This window comes from Pleurodeles waltl, chromosome 1_2 (assembly GCF_031143425.1).
Source record: "Pleurodeles waltl isolate 20211129_DDA chromosome 1_2, aPleWal1.hap1.20221129, whole genome shotgun sequence".
NCBI classification, from domain to species: Eukaryota; Metazoa; Chordata; class Amphibia; order Caudata; family Salamandridae; genus Pleurodeles; species Pleurodeles waltl.
In genome coordinates this window covers 1,024,073,224-1,024,089,571 of record NC_090437.1, presented here as the reverse complement: position 1 = coordinate 1,024,089,571, position 16,348 = coordinate 1,024,073,224, and the positions used below count along the sequence as shown (strand labels likewise).

Below are 16,348 nucleotides of genomic sequence, written 5' to 3'. Positions count from 1 at the left end.
TTCCTTCTATTTAAAACATACAGAGATTTTGCAGTATGGTTCACCAAATGAATAGGGAGCATCATGGAAGTAATTTGATGTCTGCACAGTTATTTAGAAAATAAGTGTAAGTTTGAGGGTACTGCTTATAAGCAAGTTATATGGTAGTTTGCATGTTTCAAACACTGATATTCCTACCTGGAACATTATTTTCCATTTCCATCTCCCTCTTCCTCTCTGTGCGGCCTGTCCAGTTGAGCCATACTTAGTCCTACCTCTCTCATTTTCCACTGTCCACGCTTTAAGATAGTACACTATTAGTTTCTCTTGAACACTCCTCCCTTATGCATGATTCTGTGGATCTTTATACTCCCCTGACAGCGATCTCCGATTCCCTACTCTCTCAAGTATATAACTGAGATGAGAGATGTGTACTCGCAGAATTTGAGTTAATACACACTTCATTATTAAGGGCTGAAACTAATGTCAGCACCCTGTAAAGAGTGTGTTTCATGTCTTTTTACAAAATAGAAATTAGAGAAAGCTGCATTGCAAAAGTCAATGTATTTTATTTTCCATTTTTTTCAGTGTCATTTGTAAAACTTATATGTTGCAGTGACAGAATATTTACTGTTATGTGCAGGTGTAACATATTTTGTTCATTACTTCAGTTATGGTTTTCTTCCATTCTGTTTTTCTCTAGCCGACTGGTTCCAGCTACCCTCCAGTTTACTTTTTCCCAGGCCACGCTCGGTCTGATGTTTCCCTTAATCAGCTTACCTGTTGGTCTTCTATGGGCTTTTATTGCAGTTTGTTACAGGCTCTGTTACTGTCTCTCGTTTTCATATGCGCATACAAAATATATAGGTCAATCACACCTCAAGGCACTTGGGGTCATCTGCAATTTGCGACCAGTATTTTTGCGCTCCATAAAGAATTTTATGGACCAACTTATTTACTAATAGGTCGGATTGTAAAATTCTGATTCGGAGGGTCGTAATCGGAACCTCTCATGAATATGAGTGAGGTAGGTCGCAAAATGCGACTCCCTGTGATTGGTGGACATTAAACAGATCCTGCCAGGGTCAGCAAATCACCATGTCCGTGATCTCCTTTAAATTAAACATTTTATTTTTACATTCAGACAGTTTTCCTATTTTAAATTCACAAAGTGGAAAGGATCTCAACGAGACCCATGCCCTTTTGCAAAGCGCTTACCACCCTAACTCAGTTGTTTGTCATTTTCTGATGTTTTGCAGTTGGATTTTGGTCACAAAATGCTGATCGATTTCTCATACCAGTTCACTATTAAGGGATGCCTACAACATGCCCCTTCCAAACAACAGATCTGCGTTGGGTTCCAAATCCATTTTAAAAATCAGCAACATTTACTGACCCCTAAAGTGCCTTTAGTGTATTGGAAAAATGCTTTTTGCAATAGCAAGCAGTGTTTCAGACTGTTTGCAACTGTAAAAATATTTAGCACATGTGGCACTTCATTCTAAGTGTTGTACCTGATTGAAAGTTGATCCCAAATCTTACTTTGTTTGCTTGGACATCGACACACTTCATATTTGTTTTTCAAGAAGTCCGCACTTATTCATGCCCTGCACTCCATGGGTGGGTACCCAAGTACAGGGGCTGATCAGCAGCTCTCTAGTATTGGGCTACATCTCGTTGTCACCAGACCTAAATGTAGTAAAGGTTTTGTACGGTGATTTGTATCTTCCTCAAATATATAAAAGAGGGTTAATTTTGGACCATAGAGGATTGACCAACCCAATATCTGTATCAGTTTGTTGAGAACCCCTGACCAGAAATCGTGGATGATTGAGCATTCCCAGGTTGTGTGGAGAAAAGTAGATGGTACCATGTGACACCTCATGTATGTAGAGGAGGAATTCCTTTCCATTATGTAGAGCATCCTCTACATGTAATATATCCTATGGAGGTACATACATTGTATTAAGTGTTATCGGGCTGATTCACCTTCCCTGTACTGTCGCCACCTCTAACTCCCAGGCATTGACCTGGCTTGAACACTGGATGCTCTGGCACGTGGAGACTCCGAAATCCAGACACTACGGCCTACTCCTTCTTTTCAAGTTCTCACAAGTTACACGACCGGATAGATTGTCTTGTGGGGACACCAGACATACTTCCCCAAATATCACACATTGATTATTTAGGCCGTACCCACTCCTGCCACAATCTCCGTCACTATGCTTAAATTGGGGCACAATACCTCCCCAGTCCTCACATGGTGACTGCAACCAGCAGACCCTCCTTTCCGGTCCTCACTGGAGACAGCCATAGGGGACCACTTCGCCCATAACACCAATACCGCCTTCGCTTGTTTGCTTGAATGGGTTGCTTTTAAAACAGTCATCAGGGGGCCATTGTTTAAGATACACATGGAATGTGAGACAGACACTAGACAGGTAAATCTCCTGCATTGAACGGATCTTCAGGGCCACGAATCACAGGCTACCTTGACCCCGGCACATAATTAGAGGCGTCTCCTGGTGCAACGTGAATATGTGGCACTATTAGAACACCTTCAGTCGAGGCTCATGCTGAAGCAGACAAAGCTGGCTCGCTTCTGGCATTGCTTATTCGCCAGGAACACCCCAGACACCCCATATTGTTTCTATGCTCGCTTGAGGGTACCCTTCTACACATCCAGACGGCGATTCACGCTGAAATGAAGAGATCTAACACTTCTGTGTATGCGTTGGCCACAGTTACAGACTTTGACATCATTAACTCTTTTTTTTTTAATCCTAGACGCCCCTACCCACCATATCTCCGGACCAGTGAATCGAACTAGACAAAGCCATTACCTCACTTCGAGTTCCAAGAGGCCATAAATGTCCTAGGCACAGGGAAGACCCAGGACCAGACGGTCTTCCGCCCAAATTCTATAAAGCATATGTAGCTGTGACTCCCCGACTCCAGACGGTCTATGACATAGCCCTCCAAACCACCTCTCTGCCGTCCTTGTTCACGAGCCACTACTTAACCCTCTTCCCAAGCTGAACTGTGACCCCTCTCTCCTGGGTTCATACCACTCTCTCGCATTACTTAACACAGATTACAAAATAGTTGTCAAATTACTAGCTGACCGTCCAGCCCCTCTGGTACCTACACTTATACACCCTGATCAAAATGGGTTTGTCCCAGCCCGGAATACCTTATTGAATCTAGGGAGATTTTTAAGGTTATGGAGAACAGCCTTGGGACTGGCCACAATCTGGATGCCTGGTCCTGGATCTGGAGAGGGTATTTGATTCCCTTGATTGTGATTTCCTGTTTTGGTGCCACATTACAGTCTGGGCCTCAGGTTTGTCAACCTGGTGAAATTACTCTGTACCCAGCCTCTGGCAGGAGTGAAAACTGGTGCCTTGGTTTCCTATCCATTTACAGTCCACATAGTTGCCCTCTCTCCCCTCTACTCTTTGCATTGGCCACTAAACCACTAGCAGTTGCCCTTCATGGCCATGGACAGGCCAGGGGAATACCAATGGGGGATGGACTGCACTCCGTATCACACTGCCGACTTGCTCCTCTGCCTTTGAGACGTCCACATGATTACCCCAGACGTAGCACACATATTTCACAGGTTCGCAATGATTTCTGGACTCGAAGTTAACTGGGATAAATCATGTCTCTATTCCTTCAGTGCCAATGTCCCAGGCCCTGCTTTCCATCTTGGGGTGCCTGCCTAACATAGCAACCTGGCACATTCAGGTATTTAGGTATTCATATTTATCAGACCCTGTCTACTTATTTGACAGTAACCTCTCCCGAGCGGTATCCTCAATATGCGCACAATCAACATTTTGGAAAGCTCTTCCACTTTCCGTTGCTGGGCGGGTGGCTCCCATCAAGATGGTCATGCTCCTCCATCTATTGTATTACTTCACCTATTCCCCCCTGTATGTCCCTAAACTCTTTTTTGATATGCTCGACAAGCTCACAAGAGACCTTTGGCGCAACGCAAGGTGTAGAGTGGCCCTTCTCAAACTTCAATTGTCAACCATTGAAATGGGAATAGCAGTCCCAACTTTGAACATTACTACCTGGCCTCTCAGCTGCAATGGGTGGCCAAGTGGCTGTCAGCACTCCAACTATCAGATACAATCACAGCCACCCCAGCCTGGAGCCTTTTTCACATTTTGCACCTATTTCAGCCTTGCTCCAGACAGCTGACTCCAACTCCAGCACTAGTACAATTAGCACATCGCTGTTTTAAGCATTGTCTCTTCATTACCAAAGCAGTACACCCATATGTCCCTGCCCTCCCACTACTGGCCACCCCTGGGGGGGCTGGATCACCTCTGCGAGAGAACTTACTACCTGGCATAAAGTAGGCTTACACACACACTAGGGGACCTCTATTGTGAGTGATCCCTATAGTCAAAACCCTATTAACAGAGGAGGGTCTTCCACCCGGCCACGTTCTCCTCTATAACTTGATAATCAGTGCACTTGATGCATATTGGGGTGGCGTGCAGCAGGAACGCCAAGTGAACCTCACCATCTCATACCTTCATGTCATAGTTACAGGCTGACTCCTGACACAGTGGTTTGCCGAGTCGCTGTGTACCCATGCTGCAATCCCACTAACCGTGCCGCGTAGCTGTTGGGATGCAGATTTGGGTTGCCCCTCACAGACAAACAGTTTTGGGCCTTAGTAGATTACCCTGCACTTATTCCATGCAACACTCATTTTCGCCTTATTCAACAATACATATTACATAGGACTTACCTTACCCCTGCGAAGATGAACTGCTAATATCACCACACTGACGCCGTCTGCACCCCGCTGCTCCCTCTCAAATGCTGGTCTGGTACACATGCTATGGGACTGCACCTCTCTTCATCAGTACTGGCTGGGTGTGACCTCTTGGATAGCAGATTGCACAGAGAGATCAGTGCCCCATACCCGGGTGGCCTTCAAGGACAGGAAGCATAGAGCCACCATATCATTTATAGATCTGGGGCTGATCCTTGCCAAGCACTTACTCACCAGTGGGTGGAGATTGTCGACACCGCTGGCGGTCTCTGCTTTGGGAACTGTCCATGCAAGCCTGGGCCCGTGCAGAGGGCGTGGCCTTGTGCAGGGAAGACACTCCTGGCCCCCGTAAATATCTGCTAGCAACCAGCTGGGAAGCTATCCTGACAGATTCCAGGCAGAATTAACATCCATTGACACACCCTCTGAGGCACCCACATCACCAGAGGATGCAGAGGCCCCAACCAACCCTAGACCTGTAGCCTAATCTGCCTAATGCTCTTCCCCAGAAAGCTTTCCTCCCCCACTCCTCCCTCTCAGTGCTATCTGCTGGTATACCCCTCAAACTGACAAATTCTCAGTAATATTATACATTGGCCCTTCTCTCCTCTTCCATAAAGGCATGGACCCCTACCCCCTAGTTGATGCTCCCCATTAGAGGTTCTTATCTTTGTATTCTTATATTTTTTCTTGTTTTATATCGTTTACACACAACACATTGAATCTTCAACTTAACACATTCATGTTAATTGTCAGCAAAAGAAAGTAATTTTAGTGCTACACACTGTATGCAACAAACGCAATTAAAAGATCCAAAGAAAAAAAGTGTTACTGAGCTGATATGGCCATCAACCTTGGGAGTAATAACGGACCTTTTGCCAGCCTTCCTTCGATAGATCATCCATGTCACCAACCCAGGGCTCTCGCGGAGCTGTAAATAACTCATGGGAGGTTATAACCAGAAATTTCTAGGTGCAGAAAAAGTTCTTGTCCTCAAAGGCTCTCATTGTGAGCTTGGCATCAAGTGCCTTGATATCTGCTTTATTCCATATTCGTACTGTCAACAGTCCCTGCATTGCCTAAAATCAGTTTTTCGTTTTTGTTGGTTTTAAATAATGTGTGCAATGTTTTTACTAGTTAAACCACAGGAATGTGTAATGGCTTTAACAAAAGGGCTAATGTGACTTGAACTTCATTCACATGTGTCTTATCAGAATGTGCATGCTCGTTGTGGAATTGTAGCAGCAAATCTGTGGCTAGTATTGCTTTCCAACACACAACCCGGTTCTTGTTTATTGGTCTGTGTAATGGCTCATAGAGCAAATCTCACTCTATACAATCTTGTGTGTGCTCTTTGACATTGTCAGGGCATATAATTCTGTGTACTTGGCACAGCTTGATTATCATGGTTCCTTATCTCAAGTTGCTGTTCAAAGTTCAAATAATTGACCTCAAAGTCTTCCCATATTTTGCTTTCCTAGGTGTCCTCATGAATTCCTTATAGAGCATTAATTTGTGGTGACTCAGAAAGCAACCAGGTCATAAGGCTTCTCCTGTTTATGTAAGATTGTAGCGACTTTCTCCTGTTTATGCAAGATTGTAGCAACTTCTCAGTGACTACAATGCTGTTGGGCTCTTGAGTTTCCATAATGGTGGCTCTATACCTCGCGAGTATCACTGAATTGAACCTGCCACATCGCCGTAATAATTATGGGCAGATCCGTAGTGTCCTTTGCCCCTTCATGCATCTAGAGCATTACTGCCATCTGTCCTCTAGGTTGCTGCTGTCAACTACTTCAGGCCCCGATTTACCAGTTTTCTTAGACACCCTCCGCCTGCCTTTCACCCTTTGCAAATGCCACAGGTTCTCCGACAACTGCCAGTTTTGGCTGAGTGCTCAGCATAGCCACTTTGTAGTGTTTTGTAGTCCAGAAAAGAAGTACAGTGTGAGCATCTCAGGATCATTTCTTAATCGCTTTGCTCTGGTCCAAAATCCCCGATAGTTCTAATATATTTTTAGGATTTTGTAAAACCAGAACTTTCGTAAAAGACGTTTGTAGGACTAGACACCACTATTAAAGTAAATTTAGTTGTGATGAAACAATTAACATTTTAATGACGATTTCTGGCAACAGATAAGTAATCAAATTATTTCTCTTGAAAGGTAGGGTCCACAACAATCTAGAGTAAAACCAGCTTGGCCTTTAATATATTTTTAATGATTCGTGCAATTGTAAGACTCATTCATGCCTAATAAAAATGAAATGTACACATCAAACTAAAATGTTGGTTTCTTAAAAATAAATAATTTTGTTGAGTAAACGTGTAGTTTCGAGTGTCCACCAATATTTGTAAATTAATGTTCCCTGCATTACCCTTTGTGTTCAGTACGTTAATATAAAGGCAAGTAACAGGACTTCAAGTCTTTAATCTTGATTAGTTTAATTTTTCATGTTAAAGCATTACTAATATTATTTCTCTTTTTTAGGTTGAAGAGTACGTTACACCAGAAAAGTTTAAATACTGGGAACTTGTAGGGAATGAATTGGGATTTCTTTATACGGCCAGCGGACCACTGGTGCGCTCCTCCTACAAAGCAGGTTTGTGAATTATTTTTACATAGACCAAATACAATGGAATATGCTTTTTCTACATGAATCACTTTATATCAGGAGGCTCAGCTGGGGCATAAACTGTGATACCTAGGACAGTTGGTAAGCCATATAATAGGCTGCCATTTGTGGCAGTCGCAGATCACTGGATTGTGTGCATATGTATATTTCACCACGCGTCTACCTTGGCTTTGTCCCACTCCCAGATAAAGGTTTTAATTTCTGAGTCAATACAGAACAGAATTGATTGGTGGATCAATAATGGTAGCATTGCAAACACATACTTTTCCTTGGGGGCAAGCACTATCTTGCTTGCCTAGTATTTTCCCCGGATCAAAAGATGCAGCTCAGACAGTTTTGGAAAGTCATTACACATCTTGGACAAAATGCCTCTTTTCACCTGATAGCACTGTTGTGCATATCCAAGTCAGCACAGCCAACTTGCTTACCTCCACACAGAGCACCGGTCATTTTAATTTCTTTCAGAAGGTTTTAGGTGGCATTCATGCTAGTTTTCTGTAAGCACTGTTTTACAGTCCCACTGAGGCGGAAACAGTTCACTTTTTTATATATTGCTGTAAAGTTTTTCTGAAAGTGCCAGCCTGGCATAAAAATAGGGTTAGACCACTGTGTAAAAGTTGTTTTTGATAAAAGGCCCTCATTTGCATGCATTTTCTTTAGTCATACTTTTACATTTGAGCAAATATCCTTGTAAAAATGTATCAGTGATAGCCTTACAAGCACTTTATCTCAGAATACAGATGTCATTAGACATTTGCTGTTGGCACGTTAAATGAATTTGAGACGGACTGTAGTAAGGCAATGGGTATAGTGTAATTACAAGCAATGAATTTCGGTTATGAAACCACTTCTCAGTAGTTACCGTTGCTGCAAGGTCCTCTGTTGATTAGGTGAAGATGCTAGTCTAAGCTGAACTAATTTCATGTAGCTTCCAGAGAAAACTGTTCTAGCAGATATGTTTGAAGAAATTTGTACAGTATGTGTCCATGAGAGTTTTTGTACAGTCTGGAACAGGCTTCTCCAATGAGAAGCTAATGGGCTGCTGGTCGCTCTCCATCTACCCGTAGGTAGCTCTCCTATGTACAGCCCAGCCTACTAAATTAAATGTTTTTACCAGGTTGAATTAATATCCATATATCAACATTGAAAAGTGTATATTTGAGACTTTTCAGAACTTGTAAGCTGAAGTTTAAAGAAAAATGGAATTTCAAAATAGATTTACAGCTGATAGTCAAGTGATACATCATGTGTTGGGGAGATTTATTTACTGATATGATCAACTTAGTGCCAGGGGCACTGAAGCTTTGGCTGTTATGTATTACCCATTTAGAGGCATTCACATTTACAAATAATTTTTACATTACTGCTAGCAACCCTCTCTGATGCACCGAGGTGATCAAGTGTGGTAATCTTGTATCTCTTCACTATGTAATCTTGTGTGATGTGGTCACTATTAAAATTCTAATAATATTAGTAGCTCAGGATGATTTTCATTGAACATAAGTAGCTCTTATCACAGAAAAGGTTGAAGACCTCTGCTCTGGAACTAATAAATTACATTTCATAGTGACAACCAGAAGAGGAGACGCTAAAGCAACTACTGACTGAATTCTGGTAAGTCCATGTCTTAACATGGTGTCTGGCCTACAGAATTCTAGATAGCAATACTAATCTGGAAAGACTGGGCTTGACCACTGGTGGATACAAATTGAACACTGTCAGTCTAGGCCTTGGTCCATGGACAGTGAGCTTCACTCCAAGACCATCCCATGTTGAGTTCTCCGAGCAGTGGCTCCATGTATATTGTGTTTCTGGCCTATATGCAAAACCTTCAGAGTAAACTTGAGTCATGATAGCAAAGATTTGTTTGTACCATTCCACATGTTTTGTGCCAGACTTGGCTTTGTTTTTGAAACTGAAACTTCAATAAAAAACTTTTTTTAAAAGATGTTTTTTATTGAGTCAAATACAAGAACATTAACATAACATTGCCAGGACAGAGATATGCAGTTGTGAATATATATGCATAAGGAATATTGTACTTGTAAATGCATATTTAAACGTACATGAATTAGGCATATACAGCAATATAGTATCAAAGACTCCAAGTTTGAATAAATAAAGAAGAAAGAAAGAGGGAGAGGGAGAAGAGCTTTAGGGGTAGAAAAGGGAATCAAGTGATAGCCATGTGGAGAGAGAGGCAATAGGCATTAGTTACAGCGAATGTAAGATGAAATAAGTATATATAAGAAGAAAAACAGGAAATATATTGACATTTTTTAAAAAGGAGGAGAAAAATCAATTTCCTTCGCAGTGCGTGAGAGATAGTTACTTAATGGCAACCATAGCTGATGACGTTTGAAGAAAGTTCCTGTTGAATCAAGCTTGTAGCTGTCAAGTCTATGATGATAACATACAGAATTCCACCACTGTCTGAGAGTAATGTTCTCCGAAGATTTCCAGTTAGAAGTAATAATAGAGATTGCAATAGAAAGCAAAAGGTCCACCAATTTTCCAAGAGGCCTGAATGAACTCCAGATATCGTGTACGCCTCCCAAAAACAGTAATAAAAAACTTTTTAAAACATAGCAACACTGATATTTTTCATACAGTAGTCTGTTTTTCTTACTACACAATTCTCCCCAAGACAGGTACTGTCCATCTGAGGGCAGAGTGTTTACGTCCACCTTGATGTAGTTTGTTGGTTTCTTGTGGCAAATGAGACACTGTTGATTAGGTCTGGAGAGAAGACCTACATTCACCTCAAGATCATTGGCCAAGTAGTTGCTAAGGCCTGCTAATACCTTTTTACGCTCCAGATTATCAGAGATGTTTAGGTAGTAAAAAGCCTTGACCCGCGGATGTGAGTCATATAGAGTAATGGTCACTACTCCCACAGTGATCAGGGTCTATATATTTTATCATGTAAAACCTCTGCTTAGATGAAACCTTCAGCAAAGTAAACTGATCATATTTGTACGCTTGTTTGTAAGTAGTAACTCCCCTGTAATTAAACACACCATTAAATAATGTAATACCATATGTTGCCATGTTGATCAATATGTTGGCTGAAAGTTTCAGTCCAAATTGGGTACAAAAAAGCAAGAGCTGGGTGTCGAAGAAACCGTGTAGCCTTCACAATAATCTCATTTTACTCAATGTTTTTAGTGGGTCCACCAGGAACCAATGTCACCGATGTTAGGAGTGATATTAACAGGTGTGCTACAAATCTTTTGAATTTAAGAGATTTATATACGCCTTCCTGATTCAATTTCCAGATAAGTCTGTCCTACCCAGCATTTCACATATCACATTTGCACTGTCATATGTTAATCTGGGACTGCCAAATGTATGAGTGTTCTTAGTAGAGACAGTCTAGTAGTTGTTTCCTTTTATTTCTATAAGCAAATCGACTAATAGAGCATTGTAAGCCACTCAAGGCCCTGGAAGGAGAGTGGTAAGAGGGCTTGGGAACTATTACAAATAAGTATAGGAGTTTTTGCTTAGTATTAATTTTCAGTGAATCACTTCTACCCATAAAGCCAAGGGGAGAGAACAGTCTGTCATATCTTTGATGACTTTCATACTTCTATCTGTAGTGAAATCAAGAGGTTTGAGTACATTATTTTACAGGTACGTGAAATGGCATCCGTCCACAGAAGGTGGCCATAAAACAGACCGAGCTGTCACATGTGAAATAGGGCAATGAAGGGACACAAGCAGTCATGTCCTAAACAATAACATTTTGTCAGTATTGATTAATATGTATTGTGGTATGGTGCTAACACTTCTTATGGCTTAGATATTATCTATCTGCTATATTATTTGAGCCAACAGTTCAGTAGCCATGGTATAAAGTAATACCAGCAACCCTGTTCAGGTCCAAACTTTGTCCAAGAGTGAGTGACAAATGATCCAATAATGACAACACACATGGCAGGGTCAGAATAAATAGCATACACCCATATCTGTAAGAATGCATCTCCAAAGCCAAATACAGAACAATGTAGACCTGAGGAAAACGTTTAATTGGAGCCACCATGATATTTTGTGCAGTTGTTCTCAAGGTGCATCTATAGAAGTAGACAGGGTCTCTGCATAAAAATAAGTGAGATCCAGTAAAGGTGCCCAAAAGCTAGCATTTGTGGCCAAAGAATGAATCTTTTGGCACAATAGATCAAATACAGTTGTATTGTTATTTATAATTTAAACAGTACGTTACAAGACAGGAGGCTTTGTCTGCTTTCTCACAGAATTGGTCAGTGGCCAGAAATGGTCAGCACCCTAGATGGCAGACAGTGTGGGTTCACAGTAACTGGTCTATGGATTGTCCCACTTTGCCACCTTAGATATGCAAGGTGCTCATGGGTGGCACAAATATTGAAGAGGACATTACAGTGCTTTTTCCATCCTGAGATCAATATGCAGACCTGAAAGCCCAGATCACTGTCTACTCCCCACCACCCACACAGACATACATGTGTGGTTGCTCAAGTGCCAGCAGTGCAGAATTGGGTGGAATCAATTTCTACTTTGTTGGATGAAGTCCCCGACTTCTTGGAATAGAACCTGCATTGTGAGAGGGCCCGGTTTTGGCTCACAGGCCTATAGGAACACTCATTTCCTGCCCAGAGGTTGTTTTCTATTCTGCAGGAGAGATGTGGGCTAACACATAAGTGAGTAGATGCTGGTGGACCCTTGGTATTTCTTTACTGAAGGCATGGGAGCCGGTATGACAAATTGCAGTCTTGAAACTACCTGTTCTCAGCTGAACAGTTTCTATGAGGATTAGACTTGTTAACGTGACATCCCTCTTGCACTGTTGCCCCTCGTTTACAGAACTGCAGATAAAACCAGAGGATCCCATGGAGTTTCTCGGACCCAGTGGCACTGCATCCTGCAAAGGGCATGAAGCATTGCCCTTAGAGGATCCCTCATTGTAGAGGAGTTGGAAAACACAAGAGGCCCCTGCTCCCAACATTGATCTTTAAGAGAAAATGGAAAACATTGCTAGCACAATCAGTGTTGTGGAGACCAAGCTGGAAGATCTCACACAGCTAGTCTTTGGGATCGAACATGTCTGGAGTAGCAGACATGCGTCTGAATACCTTGGAACAGAGCAAGGAGGTGTATTCTGCTGACAACTTCCAGCACTATATGATTGAATCTGTTATGGGACTTTTGGCTAGGCTAAGATTGAGACTCTGGATAACCTTCTGAGAGGAGCACGGATGAGGGTTCTGGAAGTCCCATCTTCAATCTGTGAAGATTCACTCATGAAGAAAGATTTTCTTTTTTAGAGCATTCAGGATCTGAGTGGCAAAGGCAGATTAACCCCTAATTCACACATTGTGTTCGTCCAAAAATATGGGTGTGGCGAGCTAAAAAGGGCTGTTAGCAATCAAGAAAGTACTGAACACGCTGAGTGCAAGGCTGTTTTTATGTTTGCAGTCATGCTAAAAGTGGGGAATCATGAATAGTCTCAGAACGCACTACACCAATGCCCTAAAATAATGAACCAAGCTAAACTTGTTTACCAATGCTCAAAATTTTTCATACGTTTAAACACTTGTTTTCAATAATCACAAAAACAACACGATTCCAAAGAGTAAACAGTCCAAGTGTTGCTTCAATCTTGAGCTTCTGTTTGTACATCTATCGATTAGGGTATCACATGAAGTATGGAAAATCCCAATGGACAGTTATTGCCATAGCTTATATATGTCCTTTTTTTAAAAAAAGAATCAAACTTGAAATATAACCAATTAGGCGACAGCACCCTCTGGAACACTCCCAGCAGAGGCTGACTCCCTCAGATTTTTACAGCACGTTGTGTGAAGGGAGTCTCCTTTCAGCTCTGCTCAAACCTCTACTTTTCTCAGAACATTCACCTCAGATTTGTTCTCAGATTTTGACTAGACAATATGTCCCAACACCTCAAACAAGCATTTACAATGCATCGGGTCTCGCGTTTGCTCGTGTTAGAGCCGATCGCGTTGTAAACTCCTAACCCGACTTTTCACCTATCGGGCAAAAGTGCATTTATGCACGTAACCCGAAAAAGTGAAATCAAGTAGGTAAAGCGCTCGACTTCTGCCAAGCGAGATCGGGCTCCTAAATTAGAGAAAAAAAAGTCCACGAGCTCGATGGAAAACAGCGAGCCTCGCATGTTTTCTGTACTTGGTCGCTGCGCTTGAGGAGGGCTTGCCACCGGAAAAGGCATGCCATATGCGTGCCTTCGACTAATGAAAGCAAGCAGATTTAATTAGGGAAGCCCACGAACCAATAAAAAGCACTGACGTGAAGTTGACAGGGCTCCGAGCCCTTTTATAAATACAAAAGAGTCTCCCTGCTATAGGCATGCGCGAGCGCATGCAAAGCAGGCTCGACCCTAAAAAGGACTTTTCAGAGCCTGGGGTGCCTGCGGGAAGGAAAGGCTTCATTCTGATGACCCACATAAGAAATGCATATATTGTCTCCATCCAGAGCACACTGTGAGATCTGTTGCACCTTGTTTCACAAGACTGTAAAAGACAATGGAAGGCAGACTTCTACCATGGCTATTGAAACTAAAAACGAGAGAGTGCCCCTCATTTGAGGAAAGTGATGACTCTTCACAGGCCCCACATTCTCTTAAAAGGCCTAAATCTAAGGAAAAGATCTCCTCAGGACCACCTGCAAAGATTACAAAAAAAATCAAAACACACCTCTCAGGGGCATGCAAAGAGCCATGAAGCTCATCCTTCATCTTCCAAAAAAACATAAAACTGCCTCAAAGGTTTCTTCAGAACATACAACACCTTCCCTGGAAGAAGCACTTCCAAAAAGTACTTCTCAATTTTTATCATCGACGACAAAGGCAACAAAAACTCCACTAGAGTTAATAAAGGTACCTTCCTTGACGAAGCCAACATCAACAACATCATAGTCGACGACCGTATCCATGGTAACGACGGTCACGTCCACCTTTACCACAGCGGTGTCTCCCATAATAATTTCTTTGTTGCCAGTATCATTGACGACGATCATCACAACAAGGATCGTGACACACCAGTCAGCAAAGACCCTGTTGACAGCCATCCTTCTAGACTCTGTCGGTGACGAAGATTCCGTCACCGATGCAGTACTCGTTGATGCATTGACAAGTACCGCCAACGATGCCTGTACCATCAACGATGGTCCCGTTGACGATGGTCCCATCGATGCGGCCAACCTCGTCAACGACAATATCGCTAACACCCCCACTGATGACCATGCCATTTATACCGCTGACGATGTTATCGTTGATGATGATGTCGACAACACCATTACTGTCAGTGAAGAGAACATCTTCAATTGAACATTTTAAGTCAGGAGAGAAACCATGAGATAAAATCATTTTTCCTCCTTTGCCTTTGATTCCCCTAAGGAAAAAAATCATCTGCCACAAAAACTTTACCCATACGTACCTCTCCAAGTAAGGCCTTACCCCAACCCCCCTACGCATCTTTTGGATGAGGATGATGACTCTGATGACGGAGGGCCCTTTGGGGTAGCTAGTACCCCATGCCAACTACAAGTAAAATGTCAGGACTTCTGGGATGATGATGATGGTAATGATTCGTATCAGGACGAATACAATTAGCCGAGAGAGCACCCAGAGCCTTACCATTACCAATATTCTGGACAACACCAACATGAACCATCTATTCCAGTGCCTGTGTCACTAGTAACAAACTTGTAGGATATGCTCAAGGATTATTATCACAAGTTTCCACAGTCAACTCCTGAAACACTCAAGCATCTAGACCAGTGCAGTTCCTGCAAACTTCTATGCCTGTGTCATCAAGAGTTATTGGCACGCCTACTGCCCCTATGCCAGTCATAACAGCCCCCAGATAAAGATCCTTCATCTACGGATGAAGACGGAGAGAATGAAGAGATACATGATGCTACTTCACAGCCAAACGAGTGGGAGGATTATCTTATTCCCACTCCATCTCCACTTCTAGCGGCACCATTAAATTCTCCAACAGAAGACATAGGCGGATTCCACATTTTATTGGAGAGAGTGGCCAAGCATTTTGAGCTCCCACTACACACTAAGAAAACAGACTGTTTTCTTTATGACTTTAAAGAGCCTGCTAAAACAATCTGTGAGAGCTATCCTGATGATAGATTTCATGTTTCAAGAAGGACTTAAAGCCATGAAAAACTCGGCTGCGGTGTTGGCACAAATATCACGATTGGAGAAAAAATATAAAGCTCTTGAAGATTCTCCAACTTGTCTGATCGGGCAACCTAAACCAGATTCTGTAGTGTCACAAGCAGCACAGCGTCACTAAAAAAAACACACCAATTTCCTTTCCTCTCGACAGTGATGGGCGTAGGCTTGATAATATTGGGAAAATATTTACTACTATGGTAGTCACAATGGTGAGGGCAGCAAATTCTCTGCCCATATTGGGCCTTTGACCCTGCTTCTGCAGGCAGGTCGCTCCCTGCTCCGCCTTCCTCGCCACCTCCACTCCGTTCTTTTCTTTCCTTTTTCCCCCGCCGCTGCGTCCCCTCCCGCCTCCCCCCTCCTCCTCCTCCCTGTCTTTTCCTCAGAGCTTTTCCCTGCCACTTCGTCCCCTGCGGCCCCACCTCCCCAGCCTTCCCATTCGACAAGCCCTCCCTCCTCCCAGCTGCCACTCCCACCCTGCCCTCCTTTTATGGCAGCCGCGGCGCGGCCGTGCCGCTGGCGCGGCCGTGCCGCTGGCGCGCCAAAGGCAAGCCCGTCTGCGCCCGTCCGCGCCTGTACCGTGCCCAGCCCTGGCAACAGCCACCCCGTCAGCATTCGCTATAACGCCGACACCCTCCGCGCACTCAACACCAGCTGAGACACCACCTGCTTCCAGGCCTCTCCAAAGAGCACGCACGGACTCTTCTCCTGCAACAGAGCCCACAAACCTCCTAG

General features: G+C 43.1%; 1 protein-coding gene across 1 annotated transcript in view; it reads left to right on the top strand.

Moving 5' to 3' along the window:
* Positions 1-16,348, top strand: part of LIAS (lipoic acid synthetase) — a 212,995-nt gene that overhangs the window by 183,033 nt on the left and 13,614 nt on the right. Inside the window, exon 10 of the mRNA XM_069202039.1 lies at positions 7,266-7,377. Within this exon, the coding sequence (XP_069058140.1) occupies positions 7,266-7,377 (112 nt within the window). The remainder of the gene's footprint in view (positions 1-7,265; positions 7,378-16,348) is intronic.